The sequence below is a fragment of the Stegostoma tigrinum genome, chromosome 2, assembly GCF_030684315.1.
Source record: "Stegostoma tigrinum isolate sSteTig4 chromosome 2, sSteTig4.hap1, whole genome shotgun sequence".
NCBI lineage: Eukaryota > Metazoa > Chordata > Chondrichthyes > Orectolobiformes > Stegostomatidae > Stegostoma > Stegostoma tigrinum.
The window spans coordinates 1,783,190-1,808,111 of record NC_081355.1 but is presented as its reverse complement, the minus strand read 5'-3'; the positions used below and the strand labels follow the sequence as shown (position 1 = coordinate 1,808,111).

General features: G+C 44.6%; 1 protein-coding gene across 4 annotated transcripts in view; it reads left to right on the top strand.

Moving 5' to 3' along the window:
• Positions 1 to 24,922, top strand: part of LOC125447799 (cadherin-12-like) — a 646,081-nt gene that overhangs the window by 516,266 nt on the left and 104,893 nt on the right. For all 4 annotated transcript variants that reach the window (XM_059641207.1, XM_059641199.1, XM_059641205.1 and 1 more), the window contains exon 8: positions 22,319 to 22,455. In XM_059641207.1, coding sequence (XP_059497190.1) covers positions 22,319 to 22,455 — 137 coding nt within the window. The remainder of the gene's footprint in view (positions 1 to 22,318; positions 22,456 to 24,922) is intronic.

The window sequence follows — 24,922 nt, the reverse complement described above, 5'->3', positions numbered from 1 at the left end:
AAGAGAGAACAGTGTTCATGTTCAACACGTTGAACATGAGGGAACTAATTCATTTGAACTGACACAATTTTAGAACCTGATCCAATTCTGCAGCCTCCTTTTCTCTTTAAAACCAATCTCACACATTCCCAATTATTGGCACATGTCATGGCTTGTAAAAAAGTAGTGAAATATTACATTCTCTGAGTACGGACAGAACTGGCATTATCTATTACATGTAACATTCCAACAATCATGCTTCTCATTATATACAGATCACATACGAATGCACAATTTAGAAGCAGAAGTAGGCCATTCAGCCCTTCAAGACTGTTATGCCATTCAATGTGACTATGGCTGATCTGTTTGTGTTCCAAATTGAACATTCCCGAAAACCATTGATTCCCTTTCCCAACACAAATCCATCTATCTCTATTTCACAATTATTGGATGACCCCACCTCCATTGCCTTCTGATGCAGAGAATTGCAAAGTTGCATTACCCCCCATGAGAAAAAAAAACACCCTATTTCTGTCCCAAAAGGAAGACCATTAATTTTAAGGTAGTGTCACTTAGCTCTGGACTCAAACACAGCAACAACTATCCTTTCCACTTCCACCTTGTTGAGACTATTCAAGGTTTTGTAAACTTTAACTAAATCACCTCTTACTCATTTGAACTGCAGTGGAAACAAGCCCAGCCTGTGAAACCTTTTCTCTTTTAGCACTTTGCTTATTCCATCTATCAATGTAGTACACTTCATAAAATCATTGAATTGCGAAAGAAGGCCATTCAACCCATTGAGTCAACACCGACCCTTCGAAGAGCGTCCCACCCAGACTCACACCTCTACCTTCTAATTCCGCATTTCCCATGGCTAACCCGCCTAGCCTGCACATCCCTGAACACCACGGGCAATTTAGCATGGCCACTCCACCTAACCTCACATCCACCTCTGAGTCCTCAGCAATGTATTTATATCCTTCCTTAACTAAGGAGATAAAAAAAAACTACACACACTATTTGAAATCTGGTGGTGTCAATGTCCATTATGTGAATTATTTTAGAAATATCAGACTTTCAGGAACATGATAAACCAAGATCCAATCAACTTCTGCGAGGCATGAATAATCTCATGGTACTGAGACCATAAGACCATAAGATATAGGAGTGGAAGTAAGGCCATTCAGCCCATCAAATCCACTCTGCCATTTAAATCATGGCTGATGGGCATTTCAACTCCACTTCCCTGCACTCTCCCCGTAGCCCTTGATTCCTTCTGACATCAAGAATTTGTCGATCTCTGCCTTGAAGGCATCCAACATCCCGGCCTCCACTGCACTCCGTGGCAATGAATTCCACAAGCCCACCACTCTCTGGCTGAAGAAATGTCATCTCATTTCCGTTTTAAATTTACCCCCTCTAATTTTAAGGCTGTGCCCACGGGTCCTAGTCTCCCTGCCTAACGGAAACAACTTCCTAGCGTCCACCCCTTCTAAACCATACATTATCTTGTAAGTTTCTATTAGATCTCCTCTCAACCTTCTAAACTCTAATGAGTACAATCCCAGGATCCTTAGCCGTTCGTCATACGTTAAACCTACCATTCCAGGGATCATCCGTGCGAATCTTCGCTGGACATGCTCCAGGGCCAGTATGTCCTTCCTGAGGTGTGGGGCCCAAAATTGGACACAGTATTCTAAATGGGGCCTAACTAGAGCTTTATAAAGCCTCAGAAGCACATCGCTGCTTTTATATTCCAACCCTCTTGAGACAAAGTAAGTGTTGGAAGTAAGGATTTCTCACGCAGTCATGGCTAATATTCCTTCTGGAATGAACACCAATAATTATGGAATTAGTTGGTTATTTCATTTGCAGTTTTCAGGACATTGATGAAGATATTATTTAGGGGGTTGGCTATTCTAAATTGCCCCATGGTCTTCAGGGATGTCAAGGTTTGGTGAATATTTACATGATGTTTATTTGCATAGCAACAGTGACTACACTTCAGAAGTTGTCCATTCACTCCGAAGTATTTTGAAATATTAAGCATTGACAAAGGTGACAATTTTTTTTATACAAACAGCATGTAGAAGCAATCTTCAGCTATATCAGCTGCAATGAAAAACACTGGGCAAAACATGTTTTTAAGAATCTCAAACAATCTCAGGCTATTTGAATGGATATTTCTTAAGCAAGCATACAATGTGTTTCCCTGCTCAAATGTGTATTGTGACCATTTGAGTGAAATGGCAAAAGCCCTTGGTGTTGATGGAACTATACCCCAGCAATAAATGACTGCGTTCAGAGGTGAAATGGGAAAAAAGAAATGGGAAATATTTAAGAAAGAGCTTTCACTCCATGACAAAGTTTAAGGTGAAACCTAACTGTTCTTCTGAAATGCTTTGAATGTTTCATTTGGCAGCCATGAGCCTGCTGATCATTTCTGAAGGAAGATGCACTGATTGTGTTTTAATTGTTAATTCTTTGACAGTGGTGAATATTTTTATGAGATTGCAGTGCTGATGGGGAGATACTGATAAGACAGACATACAATGTTGCTCCTCGGTGGTCAATTTCTACCAATTATATTTCCTGGTTAAAGGTGTCCATCACCCTGACAGCTTCGAAAAGGGCCAAATTTAAATTTATCTACAGCATTAGCAAATTTTCATAACATCCTGGAGTGCTTTACACAGAAGAAATTGTTTTTAAAACTTTGATCATGATTGATGTGTCGTAGTGGTGGTGTCTCACAGGGATTCTGTTGCTGTGGTAACACATATCTCTACATTCCGATTGTTGGCTGGAGCAATGAGTAGGGATGGTAGAGGCGCGTGTGTTTATTTTCCCCCAGCATGTAGCAGGCCACCCTAATCCATTAGCCTTTACAGACAACATCTTAATTAGGGCCGTGTGTAGGTCATTCAGCCCCTTGAGTCTGTTCCACTATTCAATGTGACCTGACTTTGGCCTCAATTCCACTTTCTCACATACTCCCTGATAACAAATGACCCTCACGTTAGTAAAAAAAAAATCCACCTCAGCTTTAAAAATACTCAATGAATCCAACCTTAACTACTGTCCAGAGAAGTGAGTCACAAAGACTTATGGCCCCCAAGAGAATAAAAAGTACACATCCGTATTTGATAAGGTTCCCCATGGTGCGCTCATTCAGAAGGTCAGGAGGAATGGGATACAGGGGAACTTAGCTGTCTGGATACAGAATTGGCTGGCCAACAGAAGACAGTGAGTGGTAGTAGAAGGAAAATATTCTGCCTGGAAGTCAGTGGTGAGTGGTGTTCCACAGGGCTCTGTCCTTGGGCCTCTACTGTTTGTAATTTTTATTAATGACTTGGATGAGGGGATTGAAGGATGGGTCAGCAAGTTTGCAGACGACATGAAGGTTGGAGGTGTCGTTGACAGTAGAGGGCTGTTGTAGGCTGCAGCGGGACATTGACAGGATGCAGAGATGGGCTGAGAGGTGGCAGATGGAGTTCAACCTGGATAAATGCGAGGTGATGCATTTTGGAAGGTCGAATTTGAAAGCTGAGTACAGGATTAAGGATAGGATTCTTGGCAGTGTGGAGGAACAGAAGGATCTTGGTGTGCAGATACATAGATCCCTTAAAATGGCCACACAAGTGGACAGGGTTGTTAAGAAAGCATATGGTGTTTTGGCTTTCATTAGCAGGGGGATTGAGTTTAAGAGTCGTGAGATCTTGTTGCAGATCTATAAAACTTTGGTTAGACCGCACTTGGAATACTGCGTCCAGTTCTGGTCGCCCTATTATAGAAAAGATGTGGATGCTTTGGAGAGGGTTCAGAGGAGGTTTACCAGGATGCTGCCTAGACTGGAGGGCTTATCTTATGAAGAGAGGTTGACTGAGCTTGGACTTTTTTCATTGGAGAAAAGGAAGAGGAGAGGGGTCCTAATTGAGGTATACAAGATAATGAGAGGCATAGATAGAGTTGATAGCCAGAGACTATTTCCCAGGGCAGAAAAGGCTAACACGAGGGGTCATAGTTTTAAGCTGGTTGGAGGAAAGTATAGAGGGGATGTCAGAGGCGGGTTCTTTACACAGAGAGTTGTGAGAGCATGGAATGCGTTGCCAGCAGCAGTTGTGGACGCAAGGTCATTGGGGTCATTTTTAGAGACTGCTGGACATGCATATGGTCACAGAAATTTGAGGGTGCATACATGAGGATCAATGGTCGGCACAACATCGTGGGCTGAAGGGCCTGTTCTGTGCTTTACTGTTCTATGTTCTATGTTCTATGTATCTCCATTGTAAACAGAGACATGTCACTTGAAACTTCTGTCCCCTTGTTCAGGTCTCTCCCACAAATAGAAATGTCTTTTCATTGTCCATCCTGTAAAGTCCCTTCAGGATTTGGTACGTTGCAATGAAATCAGCTGTGACTCCTGCAATCTCTAAAGGAGACAGGTCCAGCTTGTCACAAAGTAAGTTCTCCCTGTATCAGTCAAGTGAGCTTACTCTGAACTGCACTGACATCCTTTGGTAATTCAGGAAATCAAAGCTGCACACAGTACTCCAGCACTTATCAGTGCTCTATTCAACTGTAGCTAAGCATCTAGGTTTTTGTGTCCTATTCTCCGAACAATAAGCAACAATCGTTTGTATTCTGTTAGAGAGTTTTGCAGGCTGATACATAAATCAATAAATTATGAGTGCAGAGATAATGGGAACTGCAGATGCTGGAGAATCCAAGATAACAAAGTGTGGAGCTGGATGAACACAGCAGGCCAAGCAGTATCTTAGGAGCACAAAAGCTTTTGTGCTCCTAAGATGCTGCTTGGCCTGCTGTGTTCATCCAGCTCCACATTATGAGTGCACCTTCCTTGGCCTTTAAGACTTGGAGTGGCACTGAAACTCAGACTTTCTGACTCAGAGGGAGGGAAAATAATCTGTGCACCACAGGACTTCTGTTAGATAAATCAGAACTTGGAAGCTATAGTATACAGAGCAAACTCCCATAAATGTGAATGTAATCTGCTAACTGCCACGTTTTGACTTAAAATAGAATAAACCTCAGCAAAGTAGCCCCAATGGCAAATGTAGTAATTTTGAGGATTCACAACATTTATTAAACGTGTAATGTACGCATTTGCTATTTCAAAGCCTGTTCTTGTTTTAGGTCTAGACCAAGGTTGTAATCTCAGATGAAATTAATCAAATTGAAAATATGGAATAAGAGCATCATTAAGAATTAAGTTGAATCATTATTTAACCATCTATTCTGTTCCAGCAATAGAGAACATAAATCTCCTCTACCATACCAATTGAATCCCTGGTAGGACAGTTTTTGCATAAATTGCCGCTGATTCCCAAGGATAAGGAAACAGAACACTGGAATGTTTATGTAAACATCTGTAGCACCACTGCTTGTCTCTGTTTTAATACTCTCCACTATTAATAATCTCTTTCTCTGTGATGCATTCCAATCTGTTCAGATGTTGCTGAATTAATGTATTATGATCATTTTGGGATTATAGCAATAGACTAATCACAGTGATCTAATATTTTGTGCTACATTTTAATAGGACCCTAATCATAGTTTAATATGTGAAATGTTTCCCCATTGATTTTGATTCTCTTAAGGGAAAAATATATTTCAAACAGCTTTCACATTCTACTCAACATTTCCGAAAACAGTGTGTGTGGCTAATGGCAGTTACACTCAATATGGACAACTTTCCTGGTTACTACAGCAATTAAACTGAAATGTCAAATGGATCTATTAAATGTACATCTTGAAATAGCCTTCAAAGACCATAATCATTTGCAAACAACTCGGGACATTTCATTTTCAGCATGATAAACTAACAAGAAACTCAGAGGAACAGAAGGATCTTGGGGTGCTTGTCCACAGATCGCTGAAGGTGGCAGGTTAATAGGATAATGAGGAAGACATACGAGGTGCTTATCTCTATCAGTGGTGGCATAAATTATAAGGGCAGGGAAGCTATGCTGTTGGAGCTGTACAGAACTTTGGTAGACCACCGCTAGATTACTGTGTGCAATTCTGGTCATACAGTATAGGAAGGACGTGATTGCACTGGAGGGAGTGCAGAGGAGATTTCCCAGAATGTTGCCTGGGATGGAGCTTTTCAATGATGGAGAGAGGCTGGATAAGCTCGGATTGTTTTCTTTGGAGCAGAGAAGGTTGCGGGGGCACCTGATAGAGATGTGTAAGATCAATATGGGCGGGGACAGAGTGGATAGGAATCAGTTATTCCCTTAGTTGAAAGGTCAAGAACAAGGGGTCATAACTTTAAAATGAAAGGTATGGACATTTTGACGGGAGTCAAAACTTGTTTTTTCACCCAGAGGATGGTGGGAATCTGGGTTGTACTGCCTGGAAAAAAAGAGTTGAGGTGAGAATCAACCTTGAAAACGTACTTGGATGAGCGCTTGAAATGTCATAATATTCAAGGCTATGGGCCTAGTGCAGGAAAGTGGGACTCATGCACACTTAGCAGTAGAGACTCAATAGGCTGAAGGGTGTCTTCTGCATTGTATAACTTTACATCCTATGAATCCCCCTGGGTGGGGGATTGGTGACATGCATGAGTAGGGACAGTGATAGTGCTGCTATTGCTACTCTGAGAAACCCTCATTGAAGTGCAACTTTAACTTTGATCACTGGGAACTCGCTTTATCTGGTTAATTTTAACCTATTGCACTAGTTTGGAAACCACTGGGATGGGTGCAATGTTGAAATGAAGGAGTGACACACAAAAGCATGTAAAATCAATCTTTTGTTTGATACCACGTGTTTTCTGCCCAAAGCATTAGGGTGAAATTACCCCAAATGTCTAAACACTAAATTTTAAATTAGATTAATAATTGAATCAGAGTACAGTAGGGGAAATAAAAATTGGGAAAGGAAACTGATAAGAGAAATCTCAATGTAATTCTGAAAAAGTGTAAAATTATTATTTTAGAGCCACAGACTATGTTTGCCAATAATTACAACTAATTTCACTGTTAAGTGCTCACTTCCAACTGAATGCGCTGAATGATGTTTCTCTGTCATGTTCAGTGAGTGGGTGCTAAGTGCACATGGTGTCTTTGCACATTTTCACATGGATTTCAACACAATCCAGGGAAATGCTGCTGAAGAGCAGTCTATGTTGAAGGAGGAACTTGAACCATAAAATCCAAATTTCTGAATTTAAACAGTGGGCGCTTCCTTGGGGAACTGTTGATTTAGCCCGATTGCTAATAATTTTACTGTAAGCCCTATTCAGCAATACAATGATTTATAACTTGCCTCATGAAAAGACAGACTTGAAACCAGTGAAACCTCTTTGAGTAAATTATATATCACCATTGTCCACTGAGTACCAAAGTGTTGCAGTATTTCACCTTTTTCAATAATTTATATTTATGATTATCCATGAAATTTGCTTTTGTTTAAAAAGTTTCACGATTGGATGTGGACAAACCTAGTATTCATTGCTTATCTTTAATAAGCTTTGTGAACTTGCAGTAAGAACCTGCTTGAACTGGTGCAGCCTGTCTTATGTGGATGCAGCCCAGTGCTGCTGGGGCAGGAATTCCAGGAATACGACTCAATGATGATGAAGGAATAGTCAATGTATCTCCAGTTTCCTCAGAACTTGCTGGTTTTAATTTCAGATCTCCAGCACCTAGAGTATTTTGCTTTTATTTTAGTGTTTAATTCACTATTTAATTACAGTATAAGCTGTTACTACAAAGGCCCCATCTTCTCAACTATGCCCCTCTCCTGAGGTATGGTGACCCTCAGATTAAACCACTGACAGCTGTCTCTCTCTCATGAGAGAGCAGCCCTATGGGACTATGAAAACATTCTTTTTAATTCACTTCCATTTCTCTTGCAGACATGCCCACCTTCAGGAGTGCTGCATTTCTCTCTGAGTTTTCCACTTGAATCTTTCATCTTGTTAATGTTCATTGATGTCCATTTCCCTCCTACTATTTGTCTCTATCTTTTCCATACAATTAGAGCTCCTTTTGCCTTTTCCTTTGGTTACCTTCACCATCGATTCCACTTTACTCCTCTTTGCCCTTTGTCAATAGCTTAAAAACTTTAAATTCTCCAGCTCCCTTCAGTTCTGAGGAAGAATTGTATTGGCCTCATATTGTTAACATTGTTTCCCTCTCATATGCCTTGGCAGACCTGCTGTGTTTTGTTTCTTTTCCAGCACTTACTATTATTATTTCAGATCTGCACTATCCACAGTACTTGCTTTGACTTCAATCTGCATCCAAGTTAGGTTAGTGTGTGACTTGGAGCTGAATTTCAATGTCATGACGTTCCCATGTGAACACTGCCCTTGTTCTTCAAGGAGCTCACAGGTTTGAAAGGTGCTGTGCATTTTGTAGGTGATACCCACTTCCACCACTGGTCATCAGAAGTGTGGAGAGTGAATATTTAAAATCTGTTCATAAAAAATGACAAGCAGTTGGAAAATAATTTATTTAGTCCCCTGTGTTATCATGAAACTTAAAAATGACTGGAACTTTGTTCAGTGACCTGGTGTGTTGAGTTCTTTGTGAATAGTTCTATACACTTTGAACAGTAGAATATAGTCTCACAGTGCCCTGCCTGGCAGTATGGTGGCTCGATGGTCAACATTGCCACCTCACAGCACTAGGAAGACCCGGATTCAATTCCACCCCTGGGTGACTGCTTGCCTAGAGTTTGCATCTTCTCTCTGTGTCTGTGTGGGGTTCCTCTAAGTGATCCAGTTTTATCTGACTGCCTAAAGATGGGTAGGTTAGGTGAATGGTTGTGCTCAATTGACTAGACTGCCCAGGTTAGCTGGGTTAGCCGTGGGAAATTCAGGGACAGGGTAGGGTGTGAGTCTGTGTGGGATGCTCTTCAGACGGTTAATGTGGAATTGGTGGGCTGAATGGTCTGCTTCCACACTTGCCACACCATGATTGCCTTCTAGTACTACAAATCAGTAATTTAGATATTTCACAACTTTTATGATAAATCATGTTAATGTTTGGAAAACCGGAGGCACTTTAAATTGAGTTCACCACTCACACTAATGTTGACAAGGGTCACCAACAGTCCAATTTTTACATTAATCCCATAAACTGATTGCCATGGCCTTGTGGTGCAGCAATGCTATCCATACCATTTCCCGAGGTGGCCTGAGTTCAAGTCCCACCTGTTCTGGGGAGGGGTGTGTAAGAACATTTCTGAACAGGTTTATTTGAAAATAGGTGAAAAATAAACTGATTGTCACTCCCTTACAACAAAGGTGGGGATGGGAATTGCAGTAATGAGGGGGCTTTAGGGATTGGAGATGTAATTGATCCTTGCAGAATCATCACTAAATCCAGACCTCCCTCTCACTGTGGATGAATGGTCAGTCCACAGCAAAGGACTCACCCTCATTCCGCTGTACCCACACATCAAGGAATTCTATCAGAAATAATGGGAACTGCAGATGCTGGAGAATCCAAGATAACAAAGTGTGGAGCTGGATGAACACAGCAGGCCCAGCAGCATCTCAGGAGCACAAAAGCTGACGTTTCGGGCCTAGACCCTTCATCAGAGAGGGGGATGGGGTGAGGGTTCTGGAATAAATAGGGAGAGAGGGGGAGGCAGACCAAAGATGGAGAGAAAAGAAAATAGGTGGAGAGGCGAGTATAGGTGGGGAGGTAGGGAGGGGATATGTCAGTCCAGGGAAGACGGACAGTTCAAGGAGGCGGGATGAGGTTAGTAGGTAGGAAATGGAGATGCGGCTTGAGGTGGGAGGAAGGGAAAGGTGAGAGGAAGAACAGGTTAGGGAGGCGGGGACAGGCTGGGCTGGTTTTGGGATGCAGTGGGGGGAGGGAATGAGCTGGGCTGGTTTTGGGATACAGTGGGGGAAGGGGAGATTTTGAAGCTGGTGAAGTCCACATTGATACCATTGGGCTGCAGGGTTCCCAAGCGGAATATGAGTTGCCGTTCCTGCAACCTTCAGGTGGCATCATTGTGGCACTGCAGGAGGCCCATGATGGACATGTCGTCTAAGGAATGGGAGGGGGAGTTAAAATGGTTCGCGACTGGGAGGTGCAGTTGTTTATTGCAAACCGAGTGGAGGTGTTCTGCAAAGCGGTCCCCAAACCTCCGCTAGGTTTCCCCAATGTAGATGAAGCCACACCGGGTACAGTGGATTCAGTATACGACATTGGCAGATGTGCAAGTGAACATCTACTTAATATGGACAGTCATCTTGGGGCCTGGGATGGGGGTGAGGGAGGAGGTGTGGGGGCAAGCGTAGCACTTCATGCGGTTGCAGGGGAAGGTGCTGGGTGTGGTGGGGTTGGAGGGGAGTGTGGAGCGGACAAGAGAGTTACAGAGAGAGGGTCTCTCCGGAAAGTAGACAAGGTTGGGGTTGGAAAATGTCTTGGGTGGTGGGGTCGGATTGTAGATGGCTGATGTGTTGGAGGATGATGCATTATATCCGGAGGTTGGTGGGGTGGTGTGTGAGAACGAGGCGGATCCTCTTTGGGCGGTTGTGGCGGGGGCGGGGTGTGAGGGATGTGTTGCGGGAAATGTGGAAGACGCTGTCAAGGGCGTCCTTGACCAGTGCGGGGGGAAAATTGCGGTCCTTGAAGAACGTGGACATCTGGGATGTGCGGGAGTGGAATGCCTCATCGTGGGAGCAGATGCGGCGGAGGCGGAGGAATTGGGGACAGGGGATGGAATTTTTGCAGGAGGGTGGGTAGGAGGAGGTGTATTCTAGGTAGCTGTGGGAGTCGGTGGGCTTGAAATGGACATCAGTTTCGAGTTGGTTACCTGAGATGGAGACTGAGAGTTCCAGGAAGGTGAGGGATGTGTTGGAGATGGCCCAGGTGAATTTGAGATTAGAGTGGAAGGTGTTGGTGAAGCGAGCTCCTCTGGGGAGCAAGAGGCAGTGCCGATACCGTCATCAATGTAATGGAGGAAGAGATGGGGTTTGGGGCCTGCGTAGGTGTGGAAGAGGGACTGTTCCACGTAACCTTCAAAGAGGCAGTCATAGCTTGGGCCCATGCGGGGCCCCATGGCCACCCCCTTTGTCTGTAGGAAGTGGGAGGAATCGAAAGAGAAGTTGTTGAGAGTGAGGACGAGTTCGGCTAGGTGGATGAGTGTGTTGGTGGAGGGGGGCTGGTTGGGCCTGTGGGACAGGAAGAAGTGGAGGGCCTTGAGGCCATCTGCATGAGGAATACAGATGTATAGGGACTGGACGTCCATGGTGAAAATGAGGTGTTGGGACCAGGGAATTAGAAGTTCTGGAGGAGGTGGAGGGCGTGGGTGGTGTCACGGACGTAGGCAGGGAGTTCCTGGACCAAAGGGGAGAAAATGGAGTCCAGATAGGTGTTTGGGAACCCTGCAGCCCAATGGTATCAATGTGAACTTCACAAGCTTCAAAATCTCCCCTTCGCCCACTGCTTCCCAAAACCAGCCCAGCTTGTCCCCACCTCCCTAACCTGTTCTTCTTCTCACCTATCCCTTCCTCCCACCTCAAGCCACACCTCCATTTCTTACCTACTAACCTCATCCCGCCTCCTTGACCTGCCAGTCTTCCCTGGACTGACATATCCCCTCCCTACCTCCCCACCTATACTCTCCTCTCCACCTATCTTCTTTTCTCTCCATCTTCGGTCCGCCTCCCCCCCTCCCTATTTATTCCAGAACCCTCTCCCCATCCCCCTCTCTGATGAAGGGTCTAGGCCCGAAACATCAGCTTCTGTGCTCCTGAGAGGCTGTTTGGCCTGCTGTGTTCATCCAGCTTCACACTTTGTCATCAAGGAATTCTGTTCACATTTGGATGTCAAACACTTCTCCTGCCGCCTCCACCTCCATGCCTATTTCTTTGACTGGGAGTCCAACCCACACTCTACTGACCCCTTCTCCTGTCTCCAAAAACTCTGTCCTCCTGGACACCACCCCAAGGCCTCCTACCCTCCCTCAACATCTTCATCTCCAACTGCCACTGTGACATTGATCGTTTGAACCTCTCCATCCCCTCACCCACTCCAACATCTCCCCACAGAACATGCAGCCCTCCGCTCCACCTCCAACCTCAGCATAAAACACATGGACAAGGGTTGGGGGAATGTACAGTCACGGTATGACGTTCTGACCTCTACATCGCTGAGGCCAGACTCCAACTATCTGACATCTCGTCCCACCACCACCTTGATCATGTCCCCACCCCTGAGCACCAAACCATCATCTCCCAAACCATCAATAACCTCAACACCTCAGTTGACCTCTTCCCCACTGCCTCCAACCTCATCATTCCCCAACTCTGCACCATCCGCTTCTATCTCCCAAAATCCACAAACCTGATTTCCCCAGCGACCCATTGTTTCTGCCTGCTCATCCCCCACCGAACCTATCTCCACTTATCTTGACTTTCACTTCCCCAGCCCTCAATACCTCGCCTTCACAATGGAGATCCAGTCCCTGTACATTTGTATCCCACATATGGATGGCCTGAACGCATTCCACTACTTCCTTTCCCGCAGGCCAAACCAATCTCTCTTCACCGACACCTCATCCACTTAACAGAACTTGTCATTATACTCAACAACTTTTCATTTAACTCCTCCCTTTTTCTACAAACCAAGGGTGGCCACAGACACCTGTATGGGTCCGAGCTATGCCTGCCTCTTTGTGGGATAATTAGAACAGTCCCTCTTCCCCTGTTATTCTGGCACTGTCTCTCATCTCTTCCTCCGCTACGTTGATGACAGTATCAGTGCTGCCTCATGTTCCTACAAGGAGCTTGAACAGTTCATCAACTTTACAAACACCTTTCACCCCAACCTCAAATTCACCTGGACTATCTCTGATACCTCTCTCTCCTTCCTGGACCTCTCTGTCTCCATCTCTGGTGACTGAAGTTGACATGTATTTCAAGCCCACCAACTCCCACAGCTACCGAGACCACAATTCCTCTCACCCAACCTCCTGAAAGAAAGCGATCCCCTACTCCCAATTCCTCTGCCTCCACCACATCTGCACTCAAGATGGAGCATTCCACTCCCAAACGTCCCAGATGTCCTTCTAATTCATGAACTGCAACTTCCCCCTTTCAGTGATCCATAATGCCCTCAACTACATCTCTCGTTTTTCCCACGCTTCTGCTCTCACATTGCCAACAAAATTAAGGACAGAATCCCCCTGTCCTCATATATCACCCCACTGACCTCCACATCCAATGCATCATCTTTCACTTCCACCACCTACAATCCGATCCCACAACCAAAGATGCATTTCCCTCCACACCCATATCTGTCTTTCATAGGGACTGCTCATTCCACAACTCCCTTATCCACTCCACACTCTCCACTAACCCCACCACCCCCCGGCACCTTTCCCTGCAACTGCAGGAAGTGCTACACCTGCCCCTACACTGCCCCTTTCATCTCTGGCCAAGACCCCCAACATATTTGCCAAATCGAACAGGGATTCACCTGTTCATCCTCCAACCTGGTCCACTGTACCCTTTGGTCCTGACGTGGCCTCCTCTACATCAGTGAGACCAAGCGCAAACTTGAGGACCGTTTTGTGAAGCATCTGCGTTCCGTACGCTATAATTAACAACACCTTCCACTTGCCAACCATTTCAACTCCCCCTCCCACTCCCTGGGTGTCAGGTCTAGTCTGGGATTGTTCCAGTGTCACAATGACACCACCCTCAAACTGGAGAAGCAACACCTCAGGTCCCGCCTTGGGAGCCAACAGTCCGATGACCTCAACATAGAATTCACAAGTTTTAAAATCTCTCAACCACCAGCTTCATCCCATATCCAACCTTCCCTCTCATCCCCGCCTCCTTGACCTGATCCAACCTGTCCATCTTCTTTCCTGCCGTTCCCGTCTCCCATCCCACTGACCAATCCTCATTTGCCCCTACCTGCATCCGCCTATCACCACCCTGCCTACCTTCCCTCAGCCCCACCCCTCTTCCCCCTATTTATTTCTGAGCTTCCTGCCCCATCCCCCATTCTGATGAACGGTCCCCACCTGAAACATAATTTTTTTCTGCTCCTCTGATGCTGCCTGACCTGCTGTGCTCCTCCAGCTCCACACTATGTTGACTCATCACTAAATTTTTCAAGATAACAAAGTGCGAAAGAGCCTCTCTGATGAAAGATCTAGGCCCGAAAAATCAGCTTTCCTGCTCCTGTGATGCTGCTTGGCTTGCTGTGTTCATCCAGCTCCACATCTTGTTATCTCAGATTCTCCAGCATCGGCAGTACCTGCTATCTCTGAATCACTTGGTTCCGTCTCGGGACCTGGCAGAATTCCACATGAGTTGACGTCCTTGGGAAGTTTAAATTTCCAGTAGGCAATTCCTCTGATCCTCCTACGTGTATATTCTAGGTGAGAGCTTGAGATTATGGACAGTTCTGCGGTGTTTACTCAGGAAAAGTAAGACAGAGAGAATCTCATCTAATGCCTGGGTAACCACACATCTGACCTGCCAATAAATTTTCCTGAAGCCCCAACTCATTATCTGACCCTCCTTGCTTCAATTACGTCTCCCTGACTACCTCACCTGACAACTGGCATTGTAGCAGCTTTACCCCAAACCCCTTGAGTAGGTGCTGATCTGACCTCATTGCCCATCTCTGTTGCTGATCCCTGAACTAACCCACAAAGGAGCTGGAAATCCCCAAACTGCACCGCCGCCCCCCCATCAATAACTCGATGAAAGTTTTGCGCTAATGGGACCGTATTGTCTCTGAAGCAATACTTAGCATTAGATTATTGCTCCATTCAAATCTTACCCTGCCTCAAACCTGGTTTACATTTCTCACTGGGTTTTCAAACTCAGCTTTCCCAGAAAGGTGAAGAGCAAAATCACTTGGAACACTCTGCAACAGCACTGGAGCACTGGGAAAAAGACATAACATGCTATATTTTATGGTATTAGTCTCTGTATGACAAATGACCTCAATGAATGTTTATGAATGGGTGACAGAGGGAACCGGTAGAATGGTTGGTTGGCCAGGGTTCAGGGTTCAGGCGACGGACAGTCCTGTACCCTCCTGTACCCTCTCCAAAGCATCCACATGTTGTGTGGTGACCAGAGCAGTAAGCAATATTCAAAGCGTGACCCCCCCCCCCGCCCCACTGAACCATTTGCCTACTCGCCTGAACCCTGACTGACCGAGGACCACGGGATAGTACTGACTGACTACTCAATGACCTCCTCTGACCTTAGCCTCCTGCCACCTTATGCATCTGTTTCCCATCCAACTATCACCACACCCACAATACCTATATGCCTAATTGCCTCATGCACCTTACGTACTTCCCCACTTATTCCTGACCCTGGCCAACCAACCATTCTACCAGTTCCCTCTGTCACCCATTCATAAACATTCATTGAGGACCATTACATTTGTCATACAGAGACTAATGCCATAAAATATAGCATGTTATGTCTTTTCCCAGTGCTCCAGTGCTGTTGCAGAATGTTCCAAGTGATTTTGCTCTTCACCTTTCTGGGAAAGCTGAGTTTGAAAACCCAGTGAGAAATGTAAACCAGGTTTGAGGCAGGGTAAGATTTGAATGGAGCAACAATCTAATGCTAAGTATTGCTTCAGAGACAATACGGTCCCATGAGCGCAAAACTTTCATCGAGTTATTGAACTATAGAGGTCTACAGGACAGTAAAGTGTCCTTCAGCTCATTGTGTCCCCACTGATCATAAAAACAACCACCTAACCCTATTGATCTGCCAACGTGGTGTACTGCATCCACTGTACCCGGTGTGGCTTCCTCTACATTGGGGAAACCAAGCGGAGGCTTGGGGACCGCTTTGCAGAACACCTCCGCTCGGTTCGCAATAAACAACTACACCTCCCAGTCGCAAACCATTTCCACTCCCCCTCCCATTCTTTAGATGACATGTCCATCATGGGCCTCCTGCAGTGCCACAATGATGCCACCCGAAGGTTGCAGGAACAGCAACTCATATTCCGCCTGGGAACCCTGCAGCCTAATGGTGTCAATGTGGACTTCACCAGTTTCAAAATCTCCCCTTCCCCCACCGCATCCCTAAACCAGCCCAGTTCGTCCCCTCCCCCCACTGCACCACACAACCAGCCCAGCTCTTCCCCTCCACCCACTGCATCCCAAAACCAGTCCAACCTGTCTCTGCCTCCCTAACCTGTTCTTCCTCTCACCCATCCCTTCCTCCCACCCCAAGCCGCACCCCCATCTACCTACTAACCTCATCCCGCCTCCTTGACCTGTCCGTCTTCCCTGGACTGACCTATCCCCTCCCTACCTCTCCACCTATACTCTCCTCTCCACCTATCTTCTTTTCTCTCCATCTTCGGTCCGCCTCCCCCTCTCTCCCTATTTATTCCAGAACCCTCACCCCATCCCCCTCTCTGATGAAGGGTCTAGGCCCAAAACGTCAGCTTTTGTGCTCCTGAGATGCTGCTTGGCCTGCTGTGTTCATCCAGCTCCACACTTTGTTACCTAACCCTATTTCCCAGCACTTGACCTTGTATGCCTTGGCATCATAGTGCATTTCTAAATACTTCTTCAATGTGATCAGGGTTTCTGCATTTACTACCCTCACTGGCAGTGAGCTGCAGAGTCCCACCACCCTCTGGTGATTAAATTCTACCTCACATCCCTCTCAACCTCCTGGCCCTTGCCTTAAATCTCTGCCTCCTGCTCATTGATCCCACAATCAAGGGGAAATGTTTCTTCCTGTCCACTCCATGTCTTTGACTCTCAATTTTTTACATCTCAATTATGTTCCATCTCAATCTCATTTGCTGCATGGAAAACAACTGCAGACTGTCCAATGTCTCTTCATAATTGAAATGGTTCAGCCCAGGCAATATCTTGGTAAGTCTCTGCTGATCCCTCTCCAGTGGAATCGTATGCCTCCTATAATGTGGTTTCCAGAACTGGAAACAATCCTCGAGCTGAGGTCTAATCAATGTTTTATACAGTTCCAGCATGACCTCACCGATTTTAAACTCTACACCTCGTCTAATACAGGCAAGGTATCCAAATACCTTCCTAACATAGGAGACCAGTGTGTGAGCATATCAAGTCCCTCTGATCCTCAGTACTTCCCATGATCCTACCATTTATCATTTATTGTCTTGTCTTGTTAATTTTTATTATTTTAGCTTTTTCAATCATAAAGCATTCAATCATGTGAAGCTATATTAAAGAATATCACCTTGAAATGTTACCCTTTTCCCCTGAATAGAACCTCCTTTAAAATTACTTCCTTCAATAACCTCTGAATATCTGCTTCAATTTCTTTAATAAAATTCACAGATGTGCTTTTCTCATCAGTTACTTTTCCTGTTCCCAATCTAGTTTCCATAATCTTACTAATTATTGTTACCTTTTGACCTCGGTTGTTCTGTTGGCCTTTTTATCCTTGCTACATCCAAAAGTGAATAACTGCAAGCTGGACGCTCAGAAGGCCCCTGCATTTTTGAAGACTGCCAGTGCTGTCCTATTCTGCAGGGAAATAAAAAGTCAACAGAATTATCCATCTGTTCATTTCTAATTAACACAACCATAGGGAAGAGTCATGAGCATTTGTAGGATGTTGATAAGTCTGAGGAATCAGTATTAATCCCAGGTTCCTGACCACTTTATTTAATAACCCTGGAATGACTACAGCTTGTGAATTATTCCATTCCCTCTGCATTGCACATCCAGTAATCCATGCTCTTGAAACCCAATGTTTGCTTGGAGGTAAACAGCTTAAACTTCAGCATTCACCATCAGACACAGGATTTAGATGGACATATCAAACAGTGCAACTTCTGTAATAGTTAATCATTTCTGTAAATTTCACTTTCAAAGAAATAAGCTGGGGCTGAATAAGTGATGACTGTGAATCAAAAGTCAGGATCAGTGTCAGTCACAGACATCCTCGTGTTTCATAGGAAGGAAACCTCTAAGGGTCAACACAGATAAAAGTAGATCAGAAAAGATGCAAAAAATGACCCTTGCATATCTTATACTACAGCAACCAGAGGTATAGGAAGGAGAAGTTAATCCAGCAATACCACAGCTATGGTAGCGGAGTGATTAGCACTGCTACCTCACAGTGCCGGGGACCCAGGTTCGATTCCACTCTTGGGTGGCTGCCTGTGTGGAGTCAGCATATTCTCCCTGTGTCTGTGTGGGTTTCCTCCCACAGTCCAAAGACGGACCATGAGAAATGTAGGGTTACGGGGGGTGGGTCTGCGTGGGATGCTTTTTCAGAGGGTTGGTGTGGACTGAATGGCCTGTTTCCACACTGCAGGTATTCTATGAAATATTGAACAGAAACCCTAATGCAATGAAGTTCCAGGTAACACACAAGTCCTTCATCACTATCACAGAAATGCCAAAGTTGTGAAGAAGACTTTGGACGTAACTAACTCGAGGGAAACAAATAAAACACATGGGGTAACAGAGTGCAATAACAATGTTTTTTGTATTTGTCGATAAAACTTCGAGTGTAACTGATAAGTGCACACAGTGGCTGAAACATTTCAGAGATTTTTTTAACTGATTTAGCATGGGAAGTATTTTGCTCCCATTAAGTTCTAATATAATGACAGAAATTAGATTCCAGTTAGAAAGGATTAACTACCAAAGGCACTTTTTTTTACTTTTGGAACTACTTTGGACATTAGTTCAGAAGCAGCGAGGAATTACTCTGAGGGATTACGCTTCATAACAATTCCTGAAAAGTCTGTTCTTTCTTTGGTTTGACTTGATCATATCATTGCCCATACTTCTTTTAAAGAAACTAAAGCTTACAAACCCAGCAGATGAACTCCTCTAAGCACTAAATGTCTTTTGATACCTACCTATTTGTTCACTGGTTTTATTAACTCTGTCTCACTGTCACATTTTGTTTCAGAATTCATTTAGTCTTGGAAGTTTTTGAAAATAACCATGGCTAATCACTTTAATGTTCAAAAATTAAATTTTTTGTGAAGCCAAATCCAGTCCCTTCAGATAGGAACAACCAATATTGTACTTTCAAAATTTCAATTTCCTCCTTCAGGCTTTCATTCCCAGTATTTCAGATGTTTTAATTCATTTTCAAAGTCATATGCTTATAATGAGAGACATTCTTATATTGTATTGTGCTCCTGAGATGCTGCTTGGCCTGCTGTGTTCATCCAGCCTCACATTTTATTATCTTATATTGTCATGAGTTTTGTTTTAAAAGGTTCTTACTCAGTTGTTTTCAGTCACTTGGAGTTTACTCAATTTTTGTTGGTCTTTGAGTTTGGAGCTGATGTGATTGGCAATGTATTTGCACTTTGCAAATTAGTACGGCAGGCATTTCTACTGCTGTCATTCAGTGCATCAAATTAAAGCTGTTCACTTTGGAATGATAATTTTCTGACAAGTGTTGAAGCCATTAGGTTGATGGATGTTTTGAGTTATTTTCTCGTCTTAAATTTTGCCAGTTGTGCACAGAACTAAAGTGACAACAAAACATTCTGCTTCTGAACTAAAATGACAACAAAACATTCTGTGATTTTTAAAAAAAAATCTAATGGATAAGAGGAATACGACGAATTGGAGTAGGCCATTGGGCCCCTCAAATATGTTCTGCTACTCCAGATGATCATGACTAATATATCTCCCATTTCAACTTGACCTCCCCACACTATCTACAAAAACCCATGGTTTATTTCTGGTCCATAAGTCTATCCAGCACAGTCTTGAATCTGCTCACCCAGCTGAGTAGTTTGGTTAGCTCACTTGGTTGGATAGATGGTTTGCAGTCGAGTTAATGCCAATAGCACGGGTTCAATTGCGGCACTGGCTGAGGTTATTATGAAGGTCTCTCCTCTTCTCCCTCACCTGAGGTGTGTACCTTCCGATTAAACCACCTCTATTCACTTGTACAGCATGGTGCCTCAGTAGTTGACACTGCTGCCTCACAGTGCTCGGGACTTGGGTTCTATTCCACCTTTGGGTGGTTGTCTGTGTGGAGTTTTTACATTCTCCTGGGGTTACCTCCCACAGTCCAAAGATGTGCAAGTTTGGTGAAATAGCCATGTTAAATTGCTTCATCCTGTGCGGGCTAGGTGTGCTAGCCATGGAAAAATGTAGGGTTACAGAGAAAGGTGATATGGATGATTCTGGGTGGGAAGCTCTTTGGTTGGTCAGCGTGGGCTGGTTGGGCTGAATAGCCTGTGTCCCTATTGTAGGGATTCCATAGAAGTTCTGTCTAATGAAAGAGCAGCCCCAAGGACTGGTAGAACTATGATGACTCCACCTTTACAGCCAAATTGAAATATTTTCCCTTGTCCATCTATTTGAATAGAACATAGAAAATAGAACAGTACAGCACAGTACAGGCCCTTCAGCCCGCAATGTTGTACTGAAATTTTACCCTAGTCCTAAGGTTGGTCTAACCTCCATGCCTACCTTATTCTGTCATCCGTATGCATCTTATTAGCAGCTTAAATGCCCCTAATGAGGCCGACTCCACTACCCTCTCCGGCAATGCACGCCCAATCACTCTCTGAGTAAAGAACCTGCCTCTGACGTAACCCCTATATCTACCTCCACTCACTTTAAAACTATGCCCCCTCATAATAGCTACCTCGGGAAAAGTCTCTGGCTTTCCACTCTATCTATGCCTCTGATCATTTTGTATACATCTATCAAGCCGCCTCTCATCCTTTATCATTCAAAAAGAAGAGCCCTAGCCTCCCTCAACCTTTCCTCATAAAACCTTCCCTCTATTCTAAGCAACATCCTGGTAAATCTCCTCTGCACCTTTTCCAACGCTTCCATATCTTTCCTGTAATGAGGCGACCAGAATTGGACACAATACTCCAGATGTGGCTGAACCAGGCTTTTGTATAGCTGGAGCATAACTTCACGGCTCTTGAACTCAATCCCTTTGCTATTGAAAGCCAACATACCATATGCCTTCTTAACAACTCTCTCCACCTGGGTGGCAGCTTTCAGGGAACTGTGAACATGAATGCCAAAAACCCTCTGCTCCTCCACACTGCCAAGAATCTTTCCATTAACCCTGTATTCTGCTTTCAAGTTTGTCCTTCCAAAATGAATCACCTCACACTTTTCAGGTTAAACTCCATCTGTCACTTCTCGGCCCAGCTCTGCATCCTATCAATGTCCCTTTGTAACCTAGAACAGTCCTCCGCACAATCCACAACTCAACCCACCTTTGTATTGTCTGCCAACTCACTAATCCACTCTTCCACTCCTTCATCCAAATCAATTACAAAAGTCACAAATACAGGGGGACCCAGAACAGATCCTTGTGGTACACTACCTGTAACTGAGCACCATGTTGAATATTTTCCGTCCACTACCACCCTTTGCCTTCTAAGAGTCAGCCAATTCTGAATCCAGTCTGCTTCCTTACCTTGTGCATGGGGAACCTTATAAAACACTTTACTTAAATCCATGTATACCACATCCAGTGCTCTACCTTCATCCACGTGTTTGGTCACCTCTTCAAAGAATTCAGTAAGGTTTGTGAGGCATGATCTACCCCTCACAAATCCATGCTGACTATCACAAATCAAACTGTGCCTTTCCAAGTGATCATAAATCCTATCTCTCAGAGCCCTTTCCAATAATTTGCCCACCACTGATGTAAGACTAACTGGCCTGTAATTTCTGGGGTTATCTCTATTCCCTTTTTTGAACAAAGGAATGACATTTGCCTCTTTCCAATCTTTCGGCACTATACCTGTGGACATTGAGGACAAATAGATCATCGCCAAAGGCCCTGCGATCTCTTCCCTCACTTTCTACAGAATCCTTGGATAAATCCCATCAGGCCCAGGGGTCTTATCTATCTTCGACTTCCTCAAAATTCCCAGTATAACTTCCCTACTAACATCGACCTCCTCTAGCCTACCAGCCTGTTTCACACTGTCATCCCCGACAAGTTGGTCCCTCTCAGTTGTGGACACCAAAGAAAAGTATTCATTCAGGACCTCTTCTATCTCTTTAAGGTCCCTTTACAATCGTTGATTGGCCTTTGCTTTCTCTGGTCATTCAGTTATTCCTCACGTACGTGTAAAAAGCCTTGGCATTTTCCTTGGTCCTTTCTGCCAAGGTTTTCTCATGCCCCCTTATAGTTCTCCTAAGCCCTTTCTTTACTCCTTCCTGGATAACCTGTATCCCTCTAGAACCTTTTCCATTCCTTCTTTCCTAAACCTTATATAAGCATAATAATTGGAACAAGATCATCATTAAATGTTACCTAAATTTTAGTCAATGTCGTCATGTGCAGAAAAATGATTATGTACTTACTCTTATCTTTTTGGTAATTTAGGTACTCAATTGATGAGAGTACTGACCAGGAGAAATATTTCACAATTGATGAGATTGATGGAACAATTGCGACCAATGATGTCCTGGACAGAGAGGATATTTCTCAGTACAACATCTCTGTTGTAGCCAGGAAAGTTAGTAAGTACCGTATACAATCAGACACAAATGGATAAACAATCTGATAACATACTACATGGAAAGTGTGGCCTTTACAGTAAATGCATATCACACTTTGTGCACACAGCCTTCAAATAAAGCAACACATTTTACAATGACTGCTTGCTTTCTTATTAATGTTGGATAAGAAAACACCAGCAAATATTTCCTTTTGGACAATGGGACGTAAATTGCACTTAAATTCATTTCAGTTTTTGTAATAGAATTTTTTTGCTTACAGTACTCCACAAACTTATATCTATGTTTGTAAACATAAAATGCTTCCTTAACTAGTGCAATCAGGAATTATTTTAAAAATTGTAGTTAACTTTGAATGCTGTAAGGACATATTGACTACTGGGAGATTGTACATGATGAACTGTGACATCAGCAACAGGTAAGAGTGTTGCCAATTGTCGGTTGATGCTTTCATCTGTATGTTTATAAATAAGTTGAACAGAGTCGTTACTTTGTAATATCATTTTAAATGATATTAACACCAAATAACGTGATCGCAACTCCAGCATTTGCATCCTGTGTGGATTACGACTAACATTATAAGAAAGCAGCAACTGTATCTTTTCAACATTTCCAATAAAAGCCGTGATGTGGAGGTGCTAGTGTTGCACTGGGGCCAACAAAGTCAGAAATCCCACTACTCCAGGTTATAGTTCAACAAATTTATTTGAAAACACAAGTTTCTACAACACTCCATCTCGGGCAACCAGCTTGTAACTGATGTCCAAACAAGCCCACCGACTCCCACAGCTACCTAGAATACACCTCCTCCCACCCACCCTCCTGCCAAAATTCCATCCACTATTCCCAATTCCTCCGCCTCCGCCGCATCTGCTCCCAAGATGAGGCATTCCACTCCCGCACATCCCAGATGTCCACGTTTTTCAAGGACCGCAACCTGCGCCCCACAGTGGTCGAGAACGCCCTTGACCGCATCTCCCGTATTTCCCGCAACACATCCCTCACACCCCGCCCCCGCCACAACCGCCCAAAGAGGATCCCCCTCGTTCTCACACACCACCCCACCAACCTCCAGATACAACGCATCATCCTCCGACACTTCCGCCATCTACAATCCGACCCCACCACCCAAGACATTTTTCCATCCCCACCCTTGTCTGCTTTCCGGAGAGACCACTCTCTCCGTGACTCCCTTGTTCGCTCCACACTGCCCTCCAACCCCACCACACCTGGCACCTTCCCCTGCAACTGCAGGAAATGCTACACTTACCCCCACACCTCCTCCCTCACCCCTATCCCAGGCCGCAAGATGACTTTCCATATTAAGCAGAGGTTCACCTGCACATCTGCCAATGTGGTATACTGCATCCATTGTACCCGGTGTGGCTTCCTCTACATTGGGGAAACCAAGCGGAGTCTTGGGGACCGCTTTTCAGAACACCTCTGCTCGGTTCGCAATAAACAACTGCACCTCCCAGTCGCAAACCATTTCCACTCCCCCTCCCATTCTCTAGATGACATGTCCATCATGGGCCTCCTGCAGTGCCACAATGATGCCACCCAAAGGTTGCAGGAACAGCAACTCATATTCCGCTTGGGAACCCCGCAGCCCAATTGTATCAATGTGGACTACACCAGCTTCAAAATCTCCCCTTCCCCCACTGCATTCCAAAACCAGCCCAGTTTGTCCCCTCCCCCCACTGTACCACACAACCAGCCCAGCTCTTCCCCTCCACCCACTGCATCCCAAAACCGGTCCAACCTGTCTCTGCCTCCCTAACCTGTTCTTCCTCTCACGCATCCCTTCCTCCCACCCCAGGCCGCACCTCCATTTCCTACCTACCAACCTCATCCCACCTCCTTGACCAGTCTGTCTTCCCTGGACTGACCTATCCCCTCCCTAACTCCCCACCTACACTCTACTCTCCACCTATCTTCTTTTCTCTCCATCTTCGGTCCGCCTCCCCCTCTCTCCCTATTTATTCCAGAACCCTCACCCCATCCCCCTCTCTGATGAAGGGTCTAGGCCCGAAACGTCAGCTTTTGTGCTCCTGAGATGCTGCTTGGCCAGCTGTGTTCATCTAGCTTCACACTTTATTATCTTTCTACAACACCTCTCCTTTGTCAGATGAACCTGTCTTTGTGTGACTTCTGCCTTTTTCCAGTAAAAGGACATTGCAGAATCTACTCTGAAGGAATGAGGTGAACATGGGGTATAAAGCGGTAGGGAAATAATTGACACCGAGAGTGTATCAGAAGAAAAGGATTTTGTGTGCAGTTTTGGCCTCCTTAAGGAAGGATGTAAGTGTATTGGAGGTAGTTCAGAATAGGTTTACTAGATTGATATCTATAGTGAGTGAGTTATCGTAAGAAGAAAGTCAGGACACACTGGTCTCATTTCCATGGATTTTTGATAATTGGGTGCAATTTGATTGAAATACATGAGATTCCGATCTGTCTTGCCAATGTG